This window comes from Anolis carolinensis, chromosome 6 (assembly GCF_035594765.1).
Source record: "Anolis carolinensis isolate JA03-04 chromosome 6, rAnoCar3.1.pri, whole genome shotgun sequence".
Classification (NCBI taxonomy): Eukaryota; Metazoa; Chordata; class Lepidosauria; order Squamata; family Dactyloidae; genus Anolis; species Anolis carolinensis.
Genome location: NC_085846.1, coordinates 90,887,229 through 90,911,205, shown reverse-complemented (window position 1 = coordinate 90,911,205; position 23,977 = coordinate 90,887,229). Strand labels below are relative to the sequence as shown.

Here is a 23,977-nt window from a genome sequence, read left to right as displayed (position 1 = left end):
GGTGGTGTGATGACAAGTGCATTGCGGAAAGCTTGTTCCATATTTTTAATTCCTCCATATCAGTTTTTAATTTTTTTTTTGCTTAATATGGATTGCATTTCTGTGGTATATAATTTTGACTGTCTATTTTGGTCTTTGGAAATCTTAGCAAGCAAGTGAAGTGGTTATGTAATCAGATGTGCAAGAATGGCATAATGTCCATGGGTTAGGAACATCAACCAAATTGTATGAAGTAGCTAGAGTAGAGAAGGTCTGCTTCGTGCTGTTTCTCGTGTTGAGCTATTCTGAGCTGAAAGGCATGTAAGAAGGTTACTTGTAAAGGCATTATTTTCCATCGTGGTTCTTTTCTCAAGCTAGGTTGCCAAGAAGGAAAATAAGAACATTTGGATCTGTTTAATATAGAAAAGAATGACAAAGGAAGACATGGTAGACTTGTATAACAATTTGCATGGTGTGGAGAGTGTCATAGCTATAAACATGGGAAGATACACTACATGAGATTGAAGCCTACCTTGACCACTGTTCAGAGAGGCCCATGTACTCTGACATTATAATCCAACTTTGAGATGATTCAAAATGATGGCAGCCATAGAACACATACTACCAAAGCATGCTGCAGCGCACATTTAAGAGTATACAGTGTATTTAAAAAGTCACAGGAAAGTCTGAGTTCAGCCAAATAATGTGCTGCAGAAAATGCCAGTACATCCGAGATCCGGGGGAAATCATCTCTGCAAAATGCAGCACTCATTGTAGACACTCATCCCTTCTGAGGTGCATTATAAACTCCAGAATGGGTGCTGCTGAAAAGTGCCCAAGAACATGGCTGGGTAGCAGGGGACTAATTGGCCTCCTGGAAGGGATAATTGATGACCTCTTCTTCTGTCATTTTCCCTTTTTTATTTTACTTTGTATGCCTCCAGAGCAAATGATGCGCATCTCTCTGAGAAATGTGGGTGAAACCCACAGAGAGGTTTCAGGCCAGGTTCCATGGTTAATGTAATCACCCACCTGACCTCAAACCAGTTTTGGACCTGTCAATCTAATCACCTGCGCAACTGATTATTCTCAAACTGGTTCCAAGCTGAATTGTAGTGTTAGTGTAGTTGTGTCTAATACCAGAAAATACAAATTATCTCAGGTCAGTAGGGACCACTGGTGTATATTTATGGATGAGGATTTTTGACATTGTTCAAGAGCAGAAAATGACAAAGAATATAGCCATAGAAAAGTCAGTGGAGTTATTCCTTCCATTTTTTAAACCCAAGAACCATAAAATGCCTTTTAAAGCCAAGCTACTGTTAAGTATTATCAATAATTCTGATGATTTTATCTCACTGTGCGGCTGTATCTTTTAAAACCGAACTTTCAAATGCTGGGAGAGATACTTGCACAGACTAGAGTCACACAATAATATATAAGTGGTCTGGTGAGAACACTTGCCTTTGGATCTGCTCATGTGATGGAAGTTTAGGAGCTACAAAAGTGTTTTGGTTTGAAATTATGGGAAAATAACTCCTTCGCCACTTTTATAACATTTGAACAGAGAATTTTAGTCAAGTTATTGCCTCCTTCCCAATTTCCAGGAAAGAACTCAATAAAAAGAGGGAGATTGCTGTTTTACAGTATGTGGAAATGGAACATTTCTAGAGGGATGAAATACAGGAAACAGCCAAATGTTCCCTATTGAAAATAGCAACAAATTTAGGGAAAAAAATAATAAAAGGCAACTGGCTAAGAGGACGTTTTAAAAAAACTAATAAAGTCTTGGTAACTTTCCACTTCTGAGACCTGTTGCATTTCTGTTGGTAGATGTGTGTCATAGTGACATTCTGTTTATCACAATGTGAAAGGAGTGGTGTGGAAACGGAGAGCTGATGCAACCGTTGTGGACAAACATATGCCAGGGTTCCTTTCTTGAACGGCAGAGTAAAATTGCTCAGCAAAAAACTTTGATCTCTGTGATAACTCTCATGTTTGTTCTTGAAGGTAACATTTTAAAATTCTCTTCCAGCCTTCATCTAAAAACACAGTTTTGTCCTTGTAAGAGAAGATGAAAGAGCACCCTCAACCCACAACTTTCTTGATGGCTGCCTCCAGATTAATTGGCTCCCACACAAATCCTGGGGAACACTTAAGTAAGCACCACTCCGCTGCTCATTTTGGCTCAGAATATTTCCTGATGACTAATCACTCTACTCACGTTGTCTTTAGAAGATGGGGCAAGTTGGAAAGCCTGGTATTTGAATAAATAACATAGTCAGAGCTAGAACCAAGGAATGAGATCTTGTTACTAAAAAGTTCTGCCAATTTAAAAATCTCGTTGTTATTAATATGCACACTGCGATTTTGCACATCTATCCTCCTTTCTGTTCTGCATATAAGATGACAGTCTCTGTCTGTTCTTCATTGTGGAAATTTCTTGTCATACCACTAATTGCTTTAAAGCTCTGTTACAAGTGACCCTTGGCAACTTTTGAATACCAAAGCCAGAAAGAATGTTTTATATTCCATTTTGAGCAGTCCAGGTTCTTACTATATTTATGCTTTTAAAACCGCATAAAGGTTATATCAAGGCTTTTACAGGGAGATGGGGGGGGGGGCTGCTCTTAAGGGAACTGTCCCCTCAGTCTATAAAACATACAGCATGTGAGGGAAAAAAGAGAGAGATCCTATATATTTCAAATTAAATCTTACACTGGGTGAAATCCAACTAACGTGGCTTTGCTGATGGAGAGTTTCCAAAAAACAAAATAAGGAGAGAATGATCCTTCAGCCTCCAACCTTCCCAAAGTCTGTTCCTAAAGGATCCTACCCAATTGCTGGAGAAGATTTGGGAATGAGGAAGTAATTTGGGCAGGGGAATTACCTACCTCATAATGGAAGATTTCTGCTAGCACTGGAAGACTGGATTTATTCCACCTGTTGATTCAACAAGATTTACTTCCATATAAATGTAAATATATTTGTAACTTGAATCTCATACTGGAATGCAGATTTTAGTTTATTAAGCTGACCTTTGCTGTCTTCATCACCATCTAGGGGAAGATAGAACAAACAGTTCCTGGGGGTTCAAGGAGCTGCATTTAGTTCTTATGATCTTTAACATTTATTTAAAGATGCTGGCAGAAGCCAACTTGAGGTCTGAGAGTCACTGTCAGCAGACGCCACACACAGCTCTACCCTTTTTTAAAAACCGAAGAATCCAACTGTGGCCATGTGGAGAAAACAGTGGAATGGATGAAAGAAAAACAGAATGCCAAATACAACGGCAGAACAAGAATTTACAATAAAGTTTAAAAAAGACAAATCCAGGAGCTAAGCATAGGTCAGGCATAAAGAGGTCAAGCCCTGTCTGAACATCAATTTTAATACTAGAGTCCACGACTTTGTGAAATACACAGTAATGGCTAATTTACAGATAAAGAACTATGTCTGAAAAATAGTTACATAGACAAACCTTTCAATTGATGATAAATTATCAGAGAGATGAACACTGATTTCCTAGGCCCACGCGTATACTTATACTACTGAATCAATGTTTGTTTTTTTAAAGTTGTGATTGGGGCTTGTGATTATACAAAGTTTTTCATACACCTGCTGTCATGTTACAGAAGAAGAGATCAGGTATGCCACAGAGACTGTAGCCTCAGGCACACTTAGCTGGATTCATTGGGATTATTCGTTAAATTCTGTTGCCCACTGTACTACTATATAGCCAGTTCTGAACAAGAGCACAAGGTACTAGAGGAAGAACATTTGCAAAGAGCAGCACACAACATATCATATCAACAATTTTCCTTAAGGGTAGGATTAATTATATAACAGAGTCTCATTACATTCTGTTGATGCAGTTATGAACTATTATGTCTAATTAGTGATTATACTAAATCTGCAAAGAGGAATGCATGAAGCACATAGTCAACAGTCATTAGAACTTCCGCTTGTGTATCACCTGTCATTTTGAATATTTAGCAATTTGGAGTATTTCTGTAAGAGTCTGAAAGGCCATCCAGTGAAAGGCTTGAATTCCTGGCTGTGATCAAAGGTGGAACGATCTGAAGTGGAAATGATCTGGGATTTATCAATCTTTTAAACTGAAATAAAAACACTAATTATATTTTAATTGAAATTACTCCCTTTCTCTTTTCCTGTTTGCCTGCGGCTGCTAACAAAGAAAACTTTGTGCCTGTATTAAATCCTACAGAGTATATGAGAACACTTTCTATGCAAACACATAGAAGAGTATGACATGCTTAAGGACATCCATGGTTTGCTGTAGAATTGAACCTCTGTTTCTTGGAGTTCTAGTCCAGCACTCAAAGGACTACAGCATGTTGATTTCAAGAATGGTTGTTTAGCAGATAGTGTGTGTTTGTTGTTGTTGTTATGTGCCTGCAACTGAATGGCTGGTTGAGTGCGAATTTAGACTCTGGTTTCCAGAGTCTAACATTGAAGCTGTTACTTCGCACTTTAGCTCCTTAATTTTCTTGAAAGCTTTTTCAGCCTCTTGACCTCAGTGGTAGGAGACATCCCCAATCTCTGCTTCAGTCACCATCTTTCTCCTCCCAAATACATAAGTAACTCTGCTTTTCTGATGTAAAGGTTCAGAAGCCACTCCAAGGTGCCTTTCCTTTTCTTCTCTTCAATCTATCATACACTTGCTTATTTGAGGAGATGCGGTCACTGCTCTCAGTCCAACACAGCAGTACCACCACAGTCCTGTATGGCAGTCAAGGAATGAAAGACGCAATAGTAGACTTGCAAAACCAAGGCCTGCATGGAACTATACTAAAACCCATTGATGGACTCATCCCTAGTGTGAGAAATTTGGACAAAACAGGATACTCTTTGCTATTACTTGGGAGGATCTCGGCAGAAAAGTGGTCTTAATTTTAGAGGACATAATGAGAACAGCATTAACAGCACAGCACTTTTATCCCATTCCTTTGTTCCTTAGCTACAACTTACACTATCCCTTTCCTTTCTTCTTGTTTACAGTTGGCCATGTTATTACAACAGATGACACTATAGATTATTGGGCACTGTTCTGAGTTCAAATTGTTGTTTTATATACTTGTGGTTTTATTTTGTCTGTTTATTTTATGCATAGTTTTAGGCACCTTGTGCCATGCGTAAGCCACCCCAAGTCCCTTCGGGGGAGATGGAGGCACTGTACAAAAATAAATTTATATTATTATTATTATACTCTAGTCCAGGGGTCCCCAAACTAAGGCCCGGGGGCCGGATGCGGCCCTCCAAGGTCATTTACCTGGCCCCTGCCCTCAGTTTTATAATAAAATATTTTATATCATTTTTAATAATATAATATTATATATACATATAATATTGATAGTAATATTATAATGTAATACAATGTAATACTAATAATAATACCATATAATAATATTAATTATATATTATATATTATATATTACATGTAATATTACTAATAATATTACAGTATAGTGGTATAATTCAATATAGTAATATATAATGCTAATATTGTTCTATGCTAAACTATAATATATTGTATATACATATAAATTGTAACCCGCTTTGAGTCCCCTTCAGGGTGAGAAGGACAGTATATAAATGTAGTAAATAAATAAATAATAATAAATAAAATTTTGACTTAGGCTCGCCCAAAGTCTGAAATGACTTGAAGGCACACAACAACAACAACAACAACAACAACAACAACAACAACAACCCTAATTAACTTGACTATCTCATTGGCCAGAAGCAGGACCACACTTCCCATTGAAATCCTGATAAATGTATGTTGGTTAAAATTGTTTTTATTTTTAAATATTGTATTGTTCTTTCATTGTTCTTGCTGCTGCTGCTGTTGTTGTTGTTTTTGCACTACGAATAAGACATATGCAGTGTGCATCGGAATTTGTTTGTATTTTTTTTTCAAATGATAATCCGGCCCCTCAACAGTCTGAAGGATTGTGGACCGGCCCTCGGCTTAAAAAGTTTGAGGACCCCTGCTCTAGTCAATGGGAACTCACAAGCTGTACTTGTTAGAAATTGCTTCCTCATCCACACAGGATATCATTTTTCACTCCGCAATAAAATCTTGGTGCCTTCTAGAATTATAGAATCATAGAGTTGGAAGAGACCTCATGGGCCATCCAGTCCAACCCACTCAAAGCATTTATGTAATGGTTATCAAATCTCCTTCCATTTCCATTAAATGTTTCTATCAGCATTTCTGAAATATGCAGTGAAATACCATTTTGTATACTGTTTTGTGGATGGTACACAAAAATGTTGAACTGTCAAGACTTGAAACAAAAGATGCTGTTTCTATATAATTAAAGCAACAAGAACAGAGAGGCTTCGCAGTAATTAAAAAAAGAGACAAAGTGTTTGAAGTAGAGCAATGCTATTATATTATCTAAAGGTGTGTGCATCATGGAAATAACGGAACATTATTTTCCCCATTGCAATATTGTTGAATGAGGGTAAACCTTTAGACATTAGTGCACCCTAGCATCGAATAAAGAGGTTTATTATCTACAAAAACATGCACCATTATTAATCAGTTAGGCTGTTGATAATATTTATTACTAAAATTGAGTTCTATTCTGGAATTAATTCCTTTTCCATTTGAGGATACTTTTAACGGATTCAGCTGTCCAAGGCCATTTACCTGTCCCCTGTCCTAAACTTTAGACTTAGGGTCACCTTAAATCTGAAACGACTTGAAGGCACATAACAACAATCCAAAATAATGTCAATCTCTCATCAGCCAAAAGCAGATTCAAACTTCCGATTGAAATACTGGTACGTTTATGTTGGTTAAAAGTGTTCATCATATTAAATATTGTATTGTTCTTTCATGTTTTGTGAGCCTGGAACCCCAGGTTTTGGCAGTGGCCAGGGGAGCTTTTGCACAATTAAAACTTGTGCGCCAGTTGCAGCCGTACCTTGGGAAGTCTGACTTAGCCACGGTAGTCCATGTTCTGGTTACATCCCAAATAGATTACTACAACGCACTCTACGTGGAGTTGCCTTTGAAGACTGTTCAAAAGCTGCAATTGGTCCAACGGACGGCAGCCAGATTGCTCACCAGAGTACAGGGAGCATATCACCCCCGTTATGTCAGCTCCACTGGCTGCCAGTTTGCTACTGAGCACAATTCAAAGTGCTGGCTTTCGTCTATAAAGCCCTAAATGGTTCTGGCCCAGCTTACCTGTCCAAATGTATCTCCCTCGATGACCCACCCCGGAAGTTAAGATCGTCAGGGGAGGCCCTGCTCTTGATCCTACCACCCTCACAAGTGCGATTGGTGGGAATGAGAGATAGGGCCTTCTCAGTGGTGGCCCCGTGGAACTCCCGCAATTGTTGCTGATCGTGAGTCTCCTTGGCGGGATACAAGTGGGGGAAATAAAACAAACAAATTGTCTCATTAAGAGCCACATCCACTGTTTTAAGGTGGTGAAATGTATTCCACACTGGGCATGCACATGTGGAAATACAATTAAAGGAGGGTTATGGAAGACCAGGATCATGGAGGTCACGTGCTCCTGCCAGGCTTCACTGGACCATCCTCTCTCCTCCTCCTCCTCCTCACGAAGTAGCACCTCTCCATTTCCCCACCCCTTCCTTTACTTCCCAGGTGAAGCCGAGGGCTGCGATTGGCTCACGCCTGTGTCTCTTCTCCTCGAGGGCGCCCAATCCGCTTCGAGGTGGCGGAGGTCGGGCGAGGAGCCCAATAGGCGCGCTGTCCCCGCCCACCGCCCTCACTCCCTTCGCTGGCGGCCACAGAGCTCGCGGAGGGCCATTCAGAGGTGGCTGCAGGTGCGCGAGGCAGCAGCAAAAGCCGGAGCAGGAGCAAGCAGCGGCGCGAGCCTTTCCCCGCCCCCTCCTCCCTCCCCAACGGTCTCTCTCTCTCTTGAAGGCCGCCTCAGTCCGCCGCCTGTGGAGGATGTGAGGCGCCGGGGCTGAGCTGCCGAAGCGGCGGGGGGCGGCAGCAAGCAGCCCGAGCGTCCCTCGGAAGAAGGCCCCGCCGCCTCCCTTGGAGTCGGGTTGTGTTTTCTCCCTCAGGAAGGCCGCCATGTCGAACTCCTCCTCCTCCTCGGCCTCCTCTTCCTCCCAGACCCCTCCGCACCCCCAAGTCCCCCCACAGAGGATGCGCCGTGCCGCCGCCGCCTCCCCCACCAGTAACGGCGGGAGTAGTTGCAGCGGGAGTAACGGCGGGAGTAACGGCGGGGGCTCCGGGACCAGCCGCCTGCTCCAGCCCATCCGCGCCACCGTCCCGTACCAGCTCCTGAGGGGCAGCCAGCACAGTCCGACCCGCTCCCCGGTGGCCTCGGCCTCGGTGGGAAGCAACACCGGACCCGGAGGGAGCCCTCCGCCGCCCTGCAGCTCCACCCCGCCGCCGCCTCTCGCCCCCGCCGCCCCGGAGGCGTCGCCTGCTAATGCTGCGAGGGCGAAGGCCAGGCCGAGGCGCTCCCCCGACGCCGCCAGCAACAGCCACCAGCCCCCGGGGAGGCGGAGGAGCATCTCGCCCGAGCGGAGGAGCCCCAGCTCGCCCATCTACCGAGGTAAACCCTCGAACGGCCCGGGTTCGTCACTCATCCACACGCACAAGAAACGGGCACGCTTATTTTAGGGTCGCCCTCCCCTCCCAGAACCAGAGAGGGAGGAGACATCTGGGAGAAATTAGACTCCTATAGTTCCATCTAGGAGAGTTTACTTCCGGCATGGGCTAACTTCGGCCCTCCAGGTGTTTTGGACTTCAACTCCTACAATTCCAAAAAATATGAAGCCTTAATCAGGTCCCTTTCTGAACCCTCTCTTCGACATAACAGCTGCACATCGCTTAATATCAAAAGATTATGAAAAACAATAACATACTTATTATAATAATATTTCCAGATTAGAAGAACAATACATTTAAACATAGCAGCTATATCAGTAAAAACATTATTGCACACAGAGCATACTTGTTGCATTAGAATATTTAACCAAATTATTTTCCGTTCTGTTAAATGTTCACTTATTTATGCATGGATTGTTCTCCATCCACATGCCTCATGTTGTAAGTACATAAATCCAATAGTAAAGTATCTGTGCAATTGAGAGAATCGGGCAGTGGTTCTAACCTGTTGTTAGGAATTGTGGAAGTTAAAGTCCAAAACGTCTGGAGGGCTGAAGATTGCCCTTGCCAGGTTTAGATGCATATAGTTATGTTGGGAAGAATTCTGCAAATACACGCATCGGGTTACATCCAGAAGAACTGCACAGAAAGAATGACATGGGAGGAACAGCAACACATGCAGTCATATCCCAAAATAATAATAATAATAATAAGCTTTATTTCTATTCTGCCTTATCTCCCCGAAAGGGACTCAATGCAGTAAGGCATCATGTAAGGCAAACATTCATTTGCTGTAAGGAAAACCATACAGACAATACATCAAAAAACATATCCAACAAAAAAAACAAGAACAGTATAACACAACCTGATTTAACTAAACAAACAAAATAACAAAAACTGAAACATCATAAAAAGGCCAAATTGTGTTAAAACATACTGAAATAAAAAGAACAATATTTAAAAGCCCATGTCATTGTAGTGGAGGTTCAGCAAACCGATGACCAAGATTACAAGATGAATGTGGCCTACGATAAAAAGGCTGGGTCAGGGATAGTGCAACAAGGTATCATAGCAGCTGTGAAGTGGATGAAGTGCAGGATAGTTACCTATGACTGGGCCTAATCAAAAATATGCTGAAACATCCAGGTTTTCGGATTCCTACAAAAGGAGAACAGTGTGAGAGCTTGCCTAATTTCCCTGGGGTGTTCCAGAGACTCTCCCTAGTTGCCACCAACCCTGCTTGTGGTGGTGATGGAAGTGAGAGGAGAGCCTCTCCAGCAGATCTTAGAGCCTGTTCCGGTTCATAATAAACAGAACAAGAAACAAGCCAAATTATTTTCTGTTCTGTTAAATGTTCACTTATCTATGCATGGATTGTTCTCCATCCACATGCTTCACGTTGTAAATACATGAATCCAAGAGTAAAGTATCTGTGCAGCTGAGAGAATAGGACAGTGGTTCTAAGCGGCTGTTATGAATTGTGGAAGTTGAAGTCCAAAACACTTCGAGGGCCAAAGTTTGCCCATGCCTGGTTTGCCCACATACAGTTACATTGGGAAGAATTCTGGAAATATACGCATCAGGTTACATCCAGAAAAACTGCACTAAAGAATGACATGCACATAGCTGCATCTGGGAGATATTAATGCATCCATTTAAATTGGGAGAACAGCAAAGCGTGCAGTCATAGCCAAGAGAGTTCCACGCATACAGTTACGTCTGGGAGAGAATTGCCCACATAGTTACATGAAGGAAAATGGCATGCATACAATTACATTGGGAAGAATTATACAAATAAGAATAAGAACACTTCATTTCTACACCACCACCATCTCCCAAAAGGGACTTGGGGCGGCTTACAAAGCACTCGTAATGGAGCAATGCATACGGTGTAATAAATGCAGATATATCAAAGGAAAGCATAATTTACATCATCAATACATAAAACAATACCACAGTAAAATCAATCAACCCTAAAATAGACACCGATAAAACATTATGGTAATTATAGACATAAAATGAATAACAACTAACCAGTCATATAAAATGCTTTCAGTGCAAACCAATGGGTCTATAATTTAAACCTTTTGAGTTCTATGGAAAGTTTGGTTAAAGAGCCAAGTTTTTAGGTTGACCGAAAACATTGGAGGGTGGGGGCTATCCTAATTTCCCTTGGGAGGGCATTCCAGAGCTGGGGGTTCACCACTGAGAAAGCCCTCTTCCTCGTCCCCACCAACTGGACTTGTGAATGTGGTTCGATCTAGAGGAGGGCCTTGTGGATGGACCTCAAGAGTCCACCCTGGTTCATAAGGCTGTACCCGAACTGTATAGGGCTTTGTAGGTAATAATCCGCACTTTGAATTGGGCCTGGAAACTTGTTGGCAGCCAGCGGATCTGCTTTAATAGAGTCATAGTATGCTTGTAAATACAGTTATGTCCGGGAGAATAACATGTGTACAGTTACACCCAGAAGAATGACAACACATGCAGTTACATTGGGAACAATTGTGCAATGCAGTCACATCCAGGAGAATTCCTTGCATACAGTTGGGATGAATTACATGCAGTTCTATCTGGAAGAAATTACACACATACAATATCTGGATCATCAGTATCATCCAGGTGAATGCTAGAAATACAGTAGAATTGGGAAAAATTGCACATGGTTACATCTGAGAGAACTATACACATACAGATACGTTATGGAGAATTGCATGCACACACTTATATGTGACAGAGAATTACCCACGTACAGTTACATCTAGGTGAATTCCATGCATACAGTTACAGCTAGGAGAATTACATGCATACAGTTACATTGGCAAGAATTAGATGTATGCTGTTTTGTCAGGGAGAAATGCAAGGCTCTTTCTGGCCAGGTTGTGCCACCTTTTTGAATTTACTCAGAAGTCCATCCCATGAGTGTAAATGTAGTTGTAGTAGTTGTCTCAAGAGCAAGACCTGTTTAATCTTTGGAGTTTGTAGTAATGTTTATTTGCAAGTTACCCATGAATTCAATAGACCTATCAGTGGTTTCAACAACTGGATTTAGGCCATTGTAATAAGAGTTCTGGGCCTTACTCTTGGGTGAATGGATATAACTGCAGCCTGGATTCATACCAGGAAACCCTGAGAAAACCTCTTAAAAAGGCAAATAGGAATATAAAATGTCTTTTTTAATTGAAGCAGCATACAGTTGTGAATACATGTCTTCTTCTCAGTAGTAGTTATTATAATCTGGCAGGACAGGACAACTTGCTCTTAATTTCTATGGAGTGATCAGACTTACATTAGTAATTGAGAATATGAAAATGAAGAATGTTGATATTACTGAATAACTCGATTTTATGCAAGTTGTCTTCTGAAGTGGAATATTCCATTAGCAATGTATATTTTAATGAATTTTAGTCATTTTAAGCTCAACCACAGCATGCTTTGTTCATGCCTAGCATTATTTTAACATATTCCAGTGATTTTAATGCTGTTCCAGTATTTCTCCATTTCATATTAGTAAACAATTGAAATATTAGTAATCAATATTCCATTTAAAAGAGCCCTAACGCTTAGGATCTGTGGTGTTTGTTTTTTTTTAAGTTAAAAGTGCAGAGATACATATTTTGTGGTTATGGGAATATTTCTGCCTAAATAGCAGTTGTGAAAGCATTCCTGTACCGTTATATCTGCACACCAGAAGGGATGTAATAGACTTAAACAAGCACCTAATAATGCATGGGCAGATTGTAAATAGAGACATTTGCATTAAGATTTAATCCTAGTACATCAGCTTGCAACACTTCCAAAACCTGTGATGCACAAATACTATTATTATAGACCAGGATCCTACTTGGATCCAATATTGTGTAGTGGTTTGTGTGTTGGACTGTGACTATTGAGTCCAGAGTTCAAATCCCTGCTTTGCCATGGAAACTCACTGGGTGACCTTGGGCAAGTCATATTCTCTCAGCCTCAGAGGAAGACAAAGACAACTCCCCTCTGAACAAATCATGCCCAGAAAACTCCATGATATGTTAACATTAGGCTTTCCATAACTTGGAAATGACCTGTAGGCACAAAACAAACACAATCTTGCTTGTAGTCTGCCTAGAAAGCTTTAAAACCCTCCCTTTTGTATACAACTCTTTTGCAGATTTATAAGGAGGTTTAAAATGTGAAACCCGAAGGCTTAAAATGCATGTCCTATACTCTTCTTGTTAAAGACTGTAGTTTAAGTACCGGTGGAAAGTAAAAAAAAACGTAACGCTTAATTCAATTTCAAATTAAAACCAAAACACCATAAAAAGTCTGAAACAAGTCCTTGCCATATCTTTTTCGTTTTTTAAAAGTATCTGTGGCCATTTTAGCTTTCACTCCCCCTTCCTCACTTTAGTAGATGAATCATACTAAATGCAATACTTATCTTCCATAGCTATTGGGTATCATGCATCTTTCAACACTTCAGATTCTTTCAGCATGCCAGGTCTGTGTTTCATTTCAACAGCAAATTAAATAACCCTCTCGATTTAATATTGCATGCTGCACGTTGGAGGCATTCTTGCCTGCAATTAGTTATCTTTAAAAAAAAGCTATATTGATCATATTCAGTCCTCCCAAATGATGCTTTTAATATACTAAACTGAAAAAGTATACAGAAAAATGTGAATGTTGATTCTTTATTGCATTTTAAGCTGCTTATAAGTTATGCAACACACTGTGCATTACTTGATTTAGAAAGAGTTCTAGGAAAATCTTATGGAGTTAAACTTAACTGTTTAAATCTTGTACAAAAATTGAGTTTTAATTCAAAATTAAGGCTTTCTGCATGAAACAAAAATATATATTCCTGATCAAGTACTATTTGCAACTACAAATTTATGTATGTTAAAAACATGACAATTTATTTCAGTATTTAAAAGACTCATTTATTTTATTTATTTTTGAGCTGCTGTGCAACAGAATTTTTTTCTCATACTCTGAACATATTAACCACTTTCCCACAGTATGATTTTTTAAAACGAATGTTCAAATTTCAGTTAGTTGAAAAGTAAGGTTGCTACTCGAGATCTTAAAGGAAATCTGCAAAACTATTCTGGATTAGAAGCCCATACAGGTCACACAGCTGCCACTGCAGACACTGACATCACTACTGCATGAATGAAAACAGCTTCCTCTGGGTTTTTCTCCCTTTCTCATCATCTTTACCCTCTTGCATTTTATGAAGCTCTGAAATGTTTGCTTTAAATCCTAGATTAATTTTGATTTCAAGTAACATTGAGCCACACAAGCTATCCTCTTAGTTTTTTGGCAAAATTTTATTTTCCTACATGTTTGGTTTTCAGCCACTGTTATTGACAAAAAGAAAGCAATTGCATGTTGTGGCTATGTATTTGTACTTCAAGTACTGCAGAATATAGGAAGGCTTGCAGTGTTCTTTCTTTCCTGACACTTCACTATTTTCTTGTGTTATGTTTGAAGATTAGAGCACATATTGTGAAAATGAATACTAAATACAAGTTAACCCAAACCAAAACACTGAGTTAGTGAATAATAGTGAGGGCAGTATTTCATTAGTTAAATGACATTGAATTGATATGTTAACTGGTCAACTAAAGGTTGTTGCTTTCAGTTTGGGGGATATGCAGATCACTTTTAAGGTAGCATTATGGCTTTTTGATCATAAAAGTGCTATGCTACTTTGATCTTAAATTAATATGTAATCTATAAAATTAATATTAAAATGGTGGATCAGTTTTTTAAAATTTTTACAGAATAACCCCTATAAATGTATAGTTCCTGAAAGTGCTTCAGAAACTTTTCTACTAGCAATTAAAAAATATATATATTTAAAATGAAGAACGATCTGATTGTTGTTTAGATAAGGGTGTCATTTGTGATTAATGCATTCACATTTTTTTACATGCTACAGTTGACCTTTGATAAGGAAGCTACTCCTATGAACACTTTAATGTGTTTGATAGCCTCTCTCTCTCTCTCTATATATATATATATCTATATATATAAAAGGCTTTTGGCATCACGGCAGCGGACAAAACAACAAAAGTAAACACCCCACAACCTCGAAAATTGACATCACAACCCCTCATCCATGCCTCTAGGTTGATACAACAAAAAGAAAAGAAAAATAAATTCCTAATTAGAGGGAGAGGAATAATTGTTTTTATCCAATTGCTGCCAGTTTGAAGGCTAAGCTCCGCCCACTTGGTCTCCTAGCGACCTCCTCAGCCCAGGGGACAGGCACAGTTAGGCCTCATTTAGGCCTCTTCCACAGGTTATCAGATTTTAACTGGATTATATGGCAGTGTAGACTCAAGGCTCTTCCACACAGCTATATAACCCATTTAGAATCTTATATTATCTGCTTTGAACTGGATTATCTTGACTCCACATTGCCGTATAATCCACTTCAGTGTGCATACTAAACATAAAGACAACCATACAACACACATTCAATACCACCACTACCTCAACAATTTCTCACCAACACCACCAGACAAAGCCACAGCAACGCGTGGCCGGGCACAGCTAGTATATATATATGTGTGTGTGTGTGTGTGTGTGGTCCTAAGCATAGAATTACCTTGATTTTCCCATCCCAGTATGTGAGCATTTTTCATTTTGTGTTTTATTAGCCAGTAAACACTGTAGATAATAATTTTCTCTGAGGTGGAAATGCAATTTTGACCCATGGGGAAATCGTGGATATATGGTGAAATTGAAAGGTTAAGGTTTTATGTCCCATGTTTGGATTTGTTTCTGATGCTTAGTGTGTGTGTCAGCCCCACTCCTCTATATTTAAAATAAGACTGCTGCTGGATCAAGAAATAAATGCTAGTATATTTGCAACTCACTGCAACTCACATAGCTCTTTTCTGCAGAGATTGTGTATCCAAATGCCATATGCGTTGCTTGAGAAGCCCTGGGAACTTTCACTAAAGAATTTGAATTTAGACCATACAGTAAAACAGAGAAGAATATCTTCCATGTTTAGAATTGTTTGGTTTTAAGCAGAAGTCTGTTCTAGCTTTATATACAAATGTAATGTGGCCAGGGACATTTGTTAGTCTATATGCCCAAGATTGAACCTGAAGTTGTGGTGGGATAAGGCTACAAGGGTTGGGGGGCAGGCATGTCCAAAGCCGTCATGTTCTATAGAATTGAGTGCCATGGAGCTTGTGTATGTAGTGTTTTATTTGTATACTGCCTGGAGGGAGGAAATGCAGTTTGCCGTTCAGGTGTTTAGATAGCATCGGTGACCTGGATAAATGGCAAATAGTAGAGCTGCATAATAGGTTAAAATTGCTTGTGCCTGTAATTGAATCACTGTCTAGAATGCAAGGAACTGTGAAACTATTTTGTAGAACCCATGGGGCTTCAAATTTCAAGTATGAACTCTAACCCCACCACATATCAAAGTGGTGTTTGATATGGCATGGGATCAGCAGTGGTAGGAAAACCACATTCCAAACACATTTAAAAACCTGATATTAACCTTTTAAAGCCTTAAATGGCTTAGGCCTAGGTTGTTTGACTAACTGCCTTGTGAAACTGCCCAGTTGTGAATTACCAGAGACCTTGCACTTTGGGGATTTTTTGGGGGGGAGGGGAGTGGGTTAATGAATGTTGTGTCAGTGGGTTCCTGTGGGTGGAGACTTCTTTGTAGTGATCCTAGTCAGTCCATGGCATTCTTTCTCCGGGGAGTCCAGCAGTCTCTTCTCTTCCTGATGGTCTTCCAGTTGATGAAAGCTTCCTAACCTAGAATGGCATTTTATAATGTCGGAGAAATACTAATAATTTGAAAGTAAATGTGTCAGGAATGTCAGTATAATATTTGCATGTGTTCAAAAAGCTCTGTGGCTTCCAGTATCTGAAAACATACTTCAGGTTGAAACACATGATGATGGCAGCTGTAGATAGAATACTTGCTTGTGGAAATATTTCAAGTGTGTTTTATCTCATACACACACACACACCAATAATTCAGCCTATTTGCAGATATAGTGTACAACATTCCAGGCCACAGAGAGCTAGCAAACTGACTCTACATAGAAATGTGCTATGTTGTGCAGGAGGACCATACCATGTATCATCTAAAAGCCCATAAGACAAGCTGTCATTGAATGGTACGGGTTTCTTCTTAATAAGTTGAATTAATTTATTGAACTTCATATGATAACTCTGTGTCACGAAAACCTTCTAAGCTATTTTGGTTATATTTGAAGTAAACATCACAAACCATTTTCAATACAAACCTTCAGGAACATTTCAGAATGAGAATATTAAAAGAAAACCATATTTTTGAAAGGCATGCTACTCCATATATATATACGATTTACAGAATTGGTGGATTTATTGAACTTGATGCTAGTAAAATAACTCACTAGATCTTGACTGACTGAAACAGCCAGTCCCTTTTGTCTCAAACAGTTTTCTAATTTTTTAGTGAGGGGAGGGTGTACTTTGTACATTATTACCCCCTCCCAGTGTTTAATGTGTATGTATGACTTTGTGTAGTTTAATTAAAATTAAAATTCATACTGGCCCATATTACACACATTTCTCCATGGTACCATTTCAGCATGATTTGAAATGTTTACTGTAGCTTTGATGACTTCTGTTTCCAGTTCACCAGATACTATGCTGGGCAACAAGAGGAAGTGCTTGCAAACAGGATGGTGGTTTCTGTACTTGCTGTAGGAGCGGTGCCCTCCAAACACAGAAAAACATTTATTTGCAAATGAAAAACTGATGGGTACTAACGCTAGTCCCTTTAGGAGGCAGAGAACATTGAGAGCATTGAGGGGAAGATGGGAATTTAGTTTGTTTCTTAAAAAGCCATAATAGTAATCTTGCCCCATTCAAAAAACATAAATTGGGAAAAGGAGATAGACTATGTCTGGATGTCAAACTTTGGGTTTGGAATAGGTGAGCAGTTTAGATAGTATGAGATTTTCATCTTGCCTTTCTGGTATGGACATAAAATTTTCCAGCAGCTTTCCTGTTTGCTTAGTTCCAGGTCTTAGCCGCATTATAAGGCAATTGCATTTTAAGACTGGACTCTTGAGCTCCAACTATATTGAGCAAGAGGCTCCATAGTTTAGTAAATGTCACACTGCAGTTGGCCCTCCACATTGTGGGTTTCATTTTTACTAATTGGATTGTTCACAGATTGGATTAATATGTTCCCTCTAGGTCATCCAGCATGACTCTGTGGTCAATTTCCAGATAGATTACTTGAGGTGTTTGTTGGACCTTTAGCAGATATTGACCATAGAATTATGCTAGAAGACCTAAGGAAATGTTTTCTCAGTTTAGAAAAAAAAACATGTCTTGGACACCATAGAAAAGCACATTTTAATAGGGCAGAATGTTGGGAGGGAAATGGAAATACAGTACTTACAGCAAATTTAAACTAATTATGAACACAGTGGAACATTTTACTTAGTATAGAATGCTTACTGCTCTGTACGTACACATAGAAGATTTAACCATGTTCATATGGTTAAAATACAGCCTGTGCTGTCTGGAGCACTGTATCCCAGATGTATAAATATATTCGTTTTCCTTGTGTGGAATATAGGAGGACATAGTAAGCTCAAAATTGATGTTTAAGAAAAATTGGTTTGATTGATTTTATTATTTGAGCATAAAGCGTACACTTAAGTATTATCATGTAGAAACAAGACAACTAACCAATCAAAGAGGCTTAAACTCCATGGCTTTAATGTGAAGTTCTATTTCCTTAACATCTAACTGTTTCTTTAGCATGGTTGCAATTTGGGCATATAATGAAGTATTTGCTTATTTATAACTATAATACAGTAAATACTAGTTTTCAAAATACCAAATTGCTTTTGGGTGTGTATATGAAGCAGGGATGGCAAAATTCATCCACCAGCTTGTGTTAGACTGCAATACAGGTCAGCCTCCGCAAGCGTAGAAAATAAGGGAAATCTGGGAGTTGCATTTCAACAGTATTCAGACGCCTGCACTTTCCCCTGACTTATGTAATAGGCAAAATGGCCAATCAAGTTTAGAGAGAAAGCATGCTAGATTGCATATTTAACATAGAAAGTTGTATAACTCATGTAAAATTAATACAATAGAAAATGCATACTCAAAAAAGTTGTGAGATAACATAGCTTTCATTATGGTCTTACCTAAAAAGGTCTGTATGGATGAGAGAAGTTCTCACATGTCAACTACTGTATTTCTTCAATTGTAAGAAGCCATCAATTGTAAGACGCACCCTAATTTCAATACCACCACTGTCAACAAACATACATGATACACCTGCCATTCTAAGACACATCCCATGTTTATATAGGAAATGTTTATATATAGTTTATATAGGAAAAAAGAACTGAAGAAATACAGTACTTCCTTAGATTATTTTTGTTACAATCTGTTCAAATTAGACTTGTACAGTAGAGTCTCACTTATCCAAGCCTCGCTTATCCAAGCCTCTGGATAATCCAAGCCATTTTTGTAGTCAATGTTTTCAAGATATCGTGATATTTTGGTGCTAAAGTAATAAATACAGTAATTACAACATAACATTACTGCGTATTGAACTACTTTTTCTGTCAAATTTGTTGTATAACATGATGTTTTGGTGCTTAATGTCAGGACCCAGGCTGCAGAGCACCAATAACCATGCGCAGAGACCAGAATCTATCTAATATCTTTATTAAGGAATATATATAAAGTCAATAAAACAAGTGTAGAATATAGCTCAGAAGTAGACCTTTCAGGAAAGGTCAAATATAGTCCAGGAAAATAATGTCCAATATGTGATATTAGAGTCCAAAGTTATAATCCAATAACCGAAACACACACTTTGCCAAGCAAAGTGTGGGGAGAAGACAAGGTCCTTAAGTCCATAGAAACTTGGCAATTAGGCTGGAAAGCAAACTTGATACTTGGCTAGAACAAGACTTGAAACAAGGCAACAAGAGCAAAAACAAGATCCGTGGCAAACGCGGGACAAGGCAAGGCTGGAAACTTGATCCGGGAAACAGGGAACTGGAGTACGAAGTCTACACACGATCTCACTCCTCCAGCTGACGAATTGACTCCGCAAAGTTTCCTTTGCGGCAAACACCTAAATAGGGTCTCGTTTCCCGTCAGAAGAACACTTTCCCTGGAGAACTAGAAGTGAAACTCAACTTAGTCCAGATGCAAGACTCCTTAGAATTTCCCAAGGGAAGCAGACTTAATCAGCTAATTGTTTGGCTGCGATTCTGGCGCTCCAGCGATTCGCCTCCCTATTTCCTCTATCTCTATTATAATTGTCTCTTCGAGAAAACGGGGGAGAATTCTGCCCAAGGCTTGTTTGGCTGACTTCTTGAGGGCAAACATCCTCCAGGTGCAAGGGCTCCGATTCTGGCTGAATCGGTGGGAAACCCAAGTTTTCCTCTTCGTCTGTCACCATAGTACTAGGAATGGGACTACATGGCCCATGAGACATCACACTTAACTTGTAAAATCATAACCTAATTTGATGTTTAATTGGCTTTTCCTTAATCCCTCCTTATTATCCAAGATATTCTCTTATCCAAACTTCTGCTGGCCCATTTAGCTTGGATAAGTGAGACTCTACTGTATATTCTCTCTAGTTACAAAATAGTTGGCACTACTTTCTTAGTGCTAAGTATCTTTAAGTATTTTAACTAAAATCCATATTGTTATTTGCTGGATCTTAACTGTGACCAAAGTGTATGATTGTTAGCCGCCTTGAGTCCCCACGGGGAGAAAGGTGGGCATAAATGAATTAAATAAATAAATAAACAATATCCTAGCTGCATTATTTTACCTCTATGAGAAAGTTAGGAAGAAGTTGCTTTGGACAAAGAGTATTTTTTTATTAACATCTTTTGTATACATATTGAAAATATATACCAATAAAAAATAAAATAAAAAATAAAAAATAGATACCAATAAAATTACATTAATAGAGGCATTAGTAGGTTAAATAATTATATATATATATATATATATGGATACAGATATACAGGTACATGGATCTATATGTATATAGGATTTGCAAAGACCTGCAAACATATGAGGGGAAAGTTCATATATAAAATTAATGTATATAGATAGATTCAGCTATATAAGTACATAGGGATTGCAAATATCCCCCCCACCTTTGAAGTTGATTGAATTGCATCGGTGGTTGCTTGATATTATTACTGTTGTAAAAACCTTTGTTTTAACTTCGGTTTTATCTTCTTGTGTTTTAAACTGTATATATTGTTAATGTATTTGAGCTGTTACTTTTGTAACATTGTGAGCCGCCCCGAGTCCCCACGGGGAGATGGTGGCGGGGTATAAATAAAGTTATTATTATTATTATTATTATTATTATTATTATTATTATTATTAAAACATGTGGGCAACTGAATTATTCACAGCACTATATTCACAAGATTGCATATTACACATTTCTGTTTCAGTGGACAGGCCAAAAACCCAGCAAATTAGAACTTCTAGCACTATAAGACGCACCTCTTCGTTGGACACAATAACAGGACCTTACCTCACAGGACAGTGGCCACGAGATCCCAACATACACTATCCTTCTTGCATGAGAGATAAATCTACACAGGTAGGTTTAATAAATTAATTATTAATGGTTAATTGTTAACTTTCTCAATTAAGTTATTTGTGTGCATATAATCTTCCCAGTCTGTCTTACTGTTGTCTTTTCTATCCCTTTCTTTCCTTTCCTATGACAAAACTGACCACACTAGGGTTCTAGATAGGTTTCTCCAGGAAGAAATCCATTAGTTCCTAAAACCTACCTTCTCCACTCATACTGCGTGTTACATATTTTAGCCTTGGAATACGTTTCTCCTTCAGTATTTTTGGTGGAGTAGGAACAGGTATCCACCTGACAATCAGTTCTGCTCTCAAAAAAATGAGAATGCAGTACACTGAAAGTAACATTTCTTAATGTGTCTAAAAGGAATTGCTTTTAGTGATCTTCAGTAAAAGCCCTAAGGTTCTGAATAGTAGCAATAAAAGCAAGCTGGTTATTTGTGCTCTGTTGCAGCAGAACATTTGCTCTACTCAGGTTGTAAAACACTGGTGTACTTCGAGATGCAAATTGCTGTCTGCATAATTCCAGTGAGGTATTGAGCCTTTGGAAACAATATTAAGATTTGTGTTGTGCTCATAAAGCCTTTTGCTGAGTAAAGGACAATGTCTTGTATTTCTGTAAATAATTTGTAAAAGCTGAAACATGAATAGGTCAGTTAGGTGTACAAGGAACATCCATAATTCAGTGTTCAGATTATTACTTTTCTAATAGCATGACAATTCATGGTTATAGAAGCACACTCTTCAAAGGCAAAATTACAATATTGACCAAAAGCAATGTTCACTAATATACTAGGCTTTCATCTCATACATTCTTTACCTTTTGTTCCATTTTTTCTATACAATGAAAAGTTTAGGAAGGGAGCATTGTTCTGTGGTAGAACTTTATTTTTATGCAGATGGATCTGGAATTGTGTTTTGGCATTTCTAGTTAGAATAATTAGGTGGCACGTAATGGTGAAGGAATGCTAGGCGAAGGAGGTCCTAAACAGCTTCTACCAGTCAGTATAGACCAGGTATGGGCAAACTTCGGCTCTCCAGGTGTTCTGGACTTCAACTCCCACAATTCCTTACCGGCTGTTAGGAATTACGGAAGTCCAAAACACCTGGAGGGCCAAAGTTTGCCCATGCCATTAGTAAAGAATACTGATGTTTGATAATGTAGTTCTGCATTTTTAAATTTTATCTAATATATAGCTCATTTCTCTCTCCATGTAGGATCCAAGGTACATTAAAGCATGGAACATATTTTATCCTATAGCCCATCTTTCTATCCATGTAGGATCCAAGGTGCATTAAAACATAGATTAAAGGCTAAAATTAAAGAAGCTACAATAAGAAATAATGCACAAGGTCCTTCTGCCAGAAACAAAGATTTTGACTTTCTGCAGAAAGAGAACAAGGGGAGTAAGTTAGGACCTTCAGTGCTAGGGAGGTCACCTAGAAGTCACTTCCCTGTGTTTTCAACAAATATCCCTGTAAGAGTTCTGGAACTGATAGAAAAGCCTCTCTTGAAAGTCTTAAAATGTGAGAAGCTTAATCTACAGAGCTGGAGTCTTCCATAACTTGTAGAAGGTCTAATAATGCTGGTGCATTTTTCCCTCATGTTAAATAAAAATTTGCCTGCTCAGTTATTAAACTTCAAGTCGTTGTTTACATGGGAATCACTGTAGTGGTAAAATAGTTTAAAGGAGCCCAAATTAACACTGTGTTCAAAATGATGTTACAGCTTAAAATAATCTGTTTTCCTAATAGATGCAGATAATACTGTTAGATAATTCACCTTGCATTTCGCCTCTGTTTTAGCATCATTTATTCAGCATTATATTGTTTTGAAAACAAGTAATGTGGTTTACAAAGTTCAGAGACTGATTGGCCAGATAACATCCTGCAACCAAGATGTCTGCGATACATACACCGGAAGATAAAAATAAACACATTTTAGTTTTAGGGTGTAGTTTAAACAATTGTTTGTGGAATCAGTTGTAAGTAAAATAATAAGTTGTTTCTGAAATTGTGTTGTGGTCTTTGAAAAGTCTGTCAGAATAAATATGTTAATATCTTAGGTGCCATGAAACACATACCAAGAAAAATGATCTTATATATCTATATTGAAAGAAGCATTCATTTATCAGTCACTATTATCATAAAGTATCTAAATTTTAAGACAACTTAGTATTGTGTCCTTTCCTTTTAAACAATAAAAGTGTGTTGATACAGGTTGAGTAATCTTTATCTGCGATTCCAAAATCTGAAACTTTAGGAGCTACAGTACCTCTACTGTATTTGAGAGGATAGACAAAGACATGGCTAGAAAGACCCTTGAGGATCTGTGAAATGGTGAGAATGCACACCCTGTGCCATTTCACAGATCCTTGTATCTTCAGCTGAACACATCACAGCCACCACCTTGAAGTGGGAAACAGGCAGCTGGCAGACTTGCTTGCCCCTCCCAGAATTGGCTACAATTACTAGATTCCCAGAAGTCTTGCGATCTAGGATCTAGTAGTGGAAGCAGGAAAGAAAGGATAGGGGAGCTTTTTTTCTTATATGGGGCTCTTCTCTGGGACAGTGCTGGAAATGGTCACCAGCAGCTGCAGTTGCCATATCTTATTCCGGACTTTACTTCAGCTGGTAGGCGGCAGTGGAGGAGAAGCAACCATTTTGGCCTTTGCTATGAACTCAGTTGTGCTATTTCTTTTCCCCTTCTCTCTTCTCCCTGGAGGTGGGAGAGCAGCTTACTGT

General features: G+C 38.9%; 1 protein-coding gene across 2 annotated transcripts in view; it reads left to right on the top strand.

Moving 5' to 3' along the window:
- Positions 1-7,749: 7,749 nt before the first annotated feature.
- Positions 7,750-23,977, top strand: part of glcci1 (glucocorticoid induced 1) — a 54,067-nt gene continuing 37,839 nt past the window's right edge. The window contains exons 1-2 of one of the 2 annotated variants that reach the window (XM_062984526.1): positions 7,750-8,558; positions 21,088-21,239. In XM_062984526.1, the coding sequence (XP_062840596.1) occupies positions 8,069-8,558; positions 21,088-21,239 (642 nt within the window). In that variant the 5' untranslated portion in view covers positions 7,750-8,068. The remainder of the gene's footprint in view (positions 8,559-21,087; positions 21,240-23,977) is intronic. The other variant, XM_062984525.1, reaches the window with a different exon arrangement.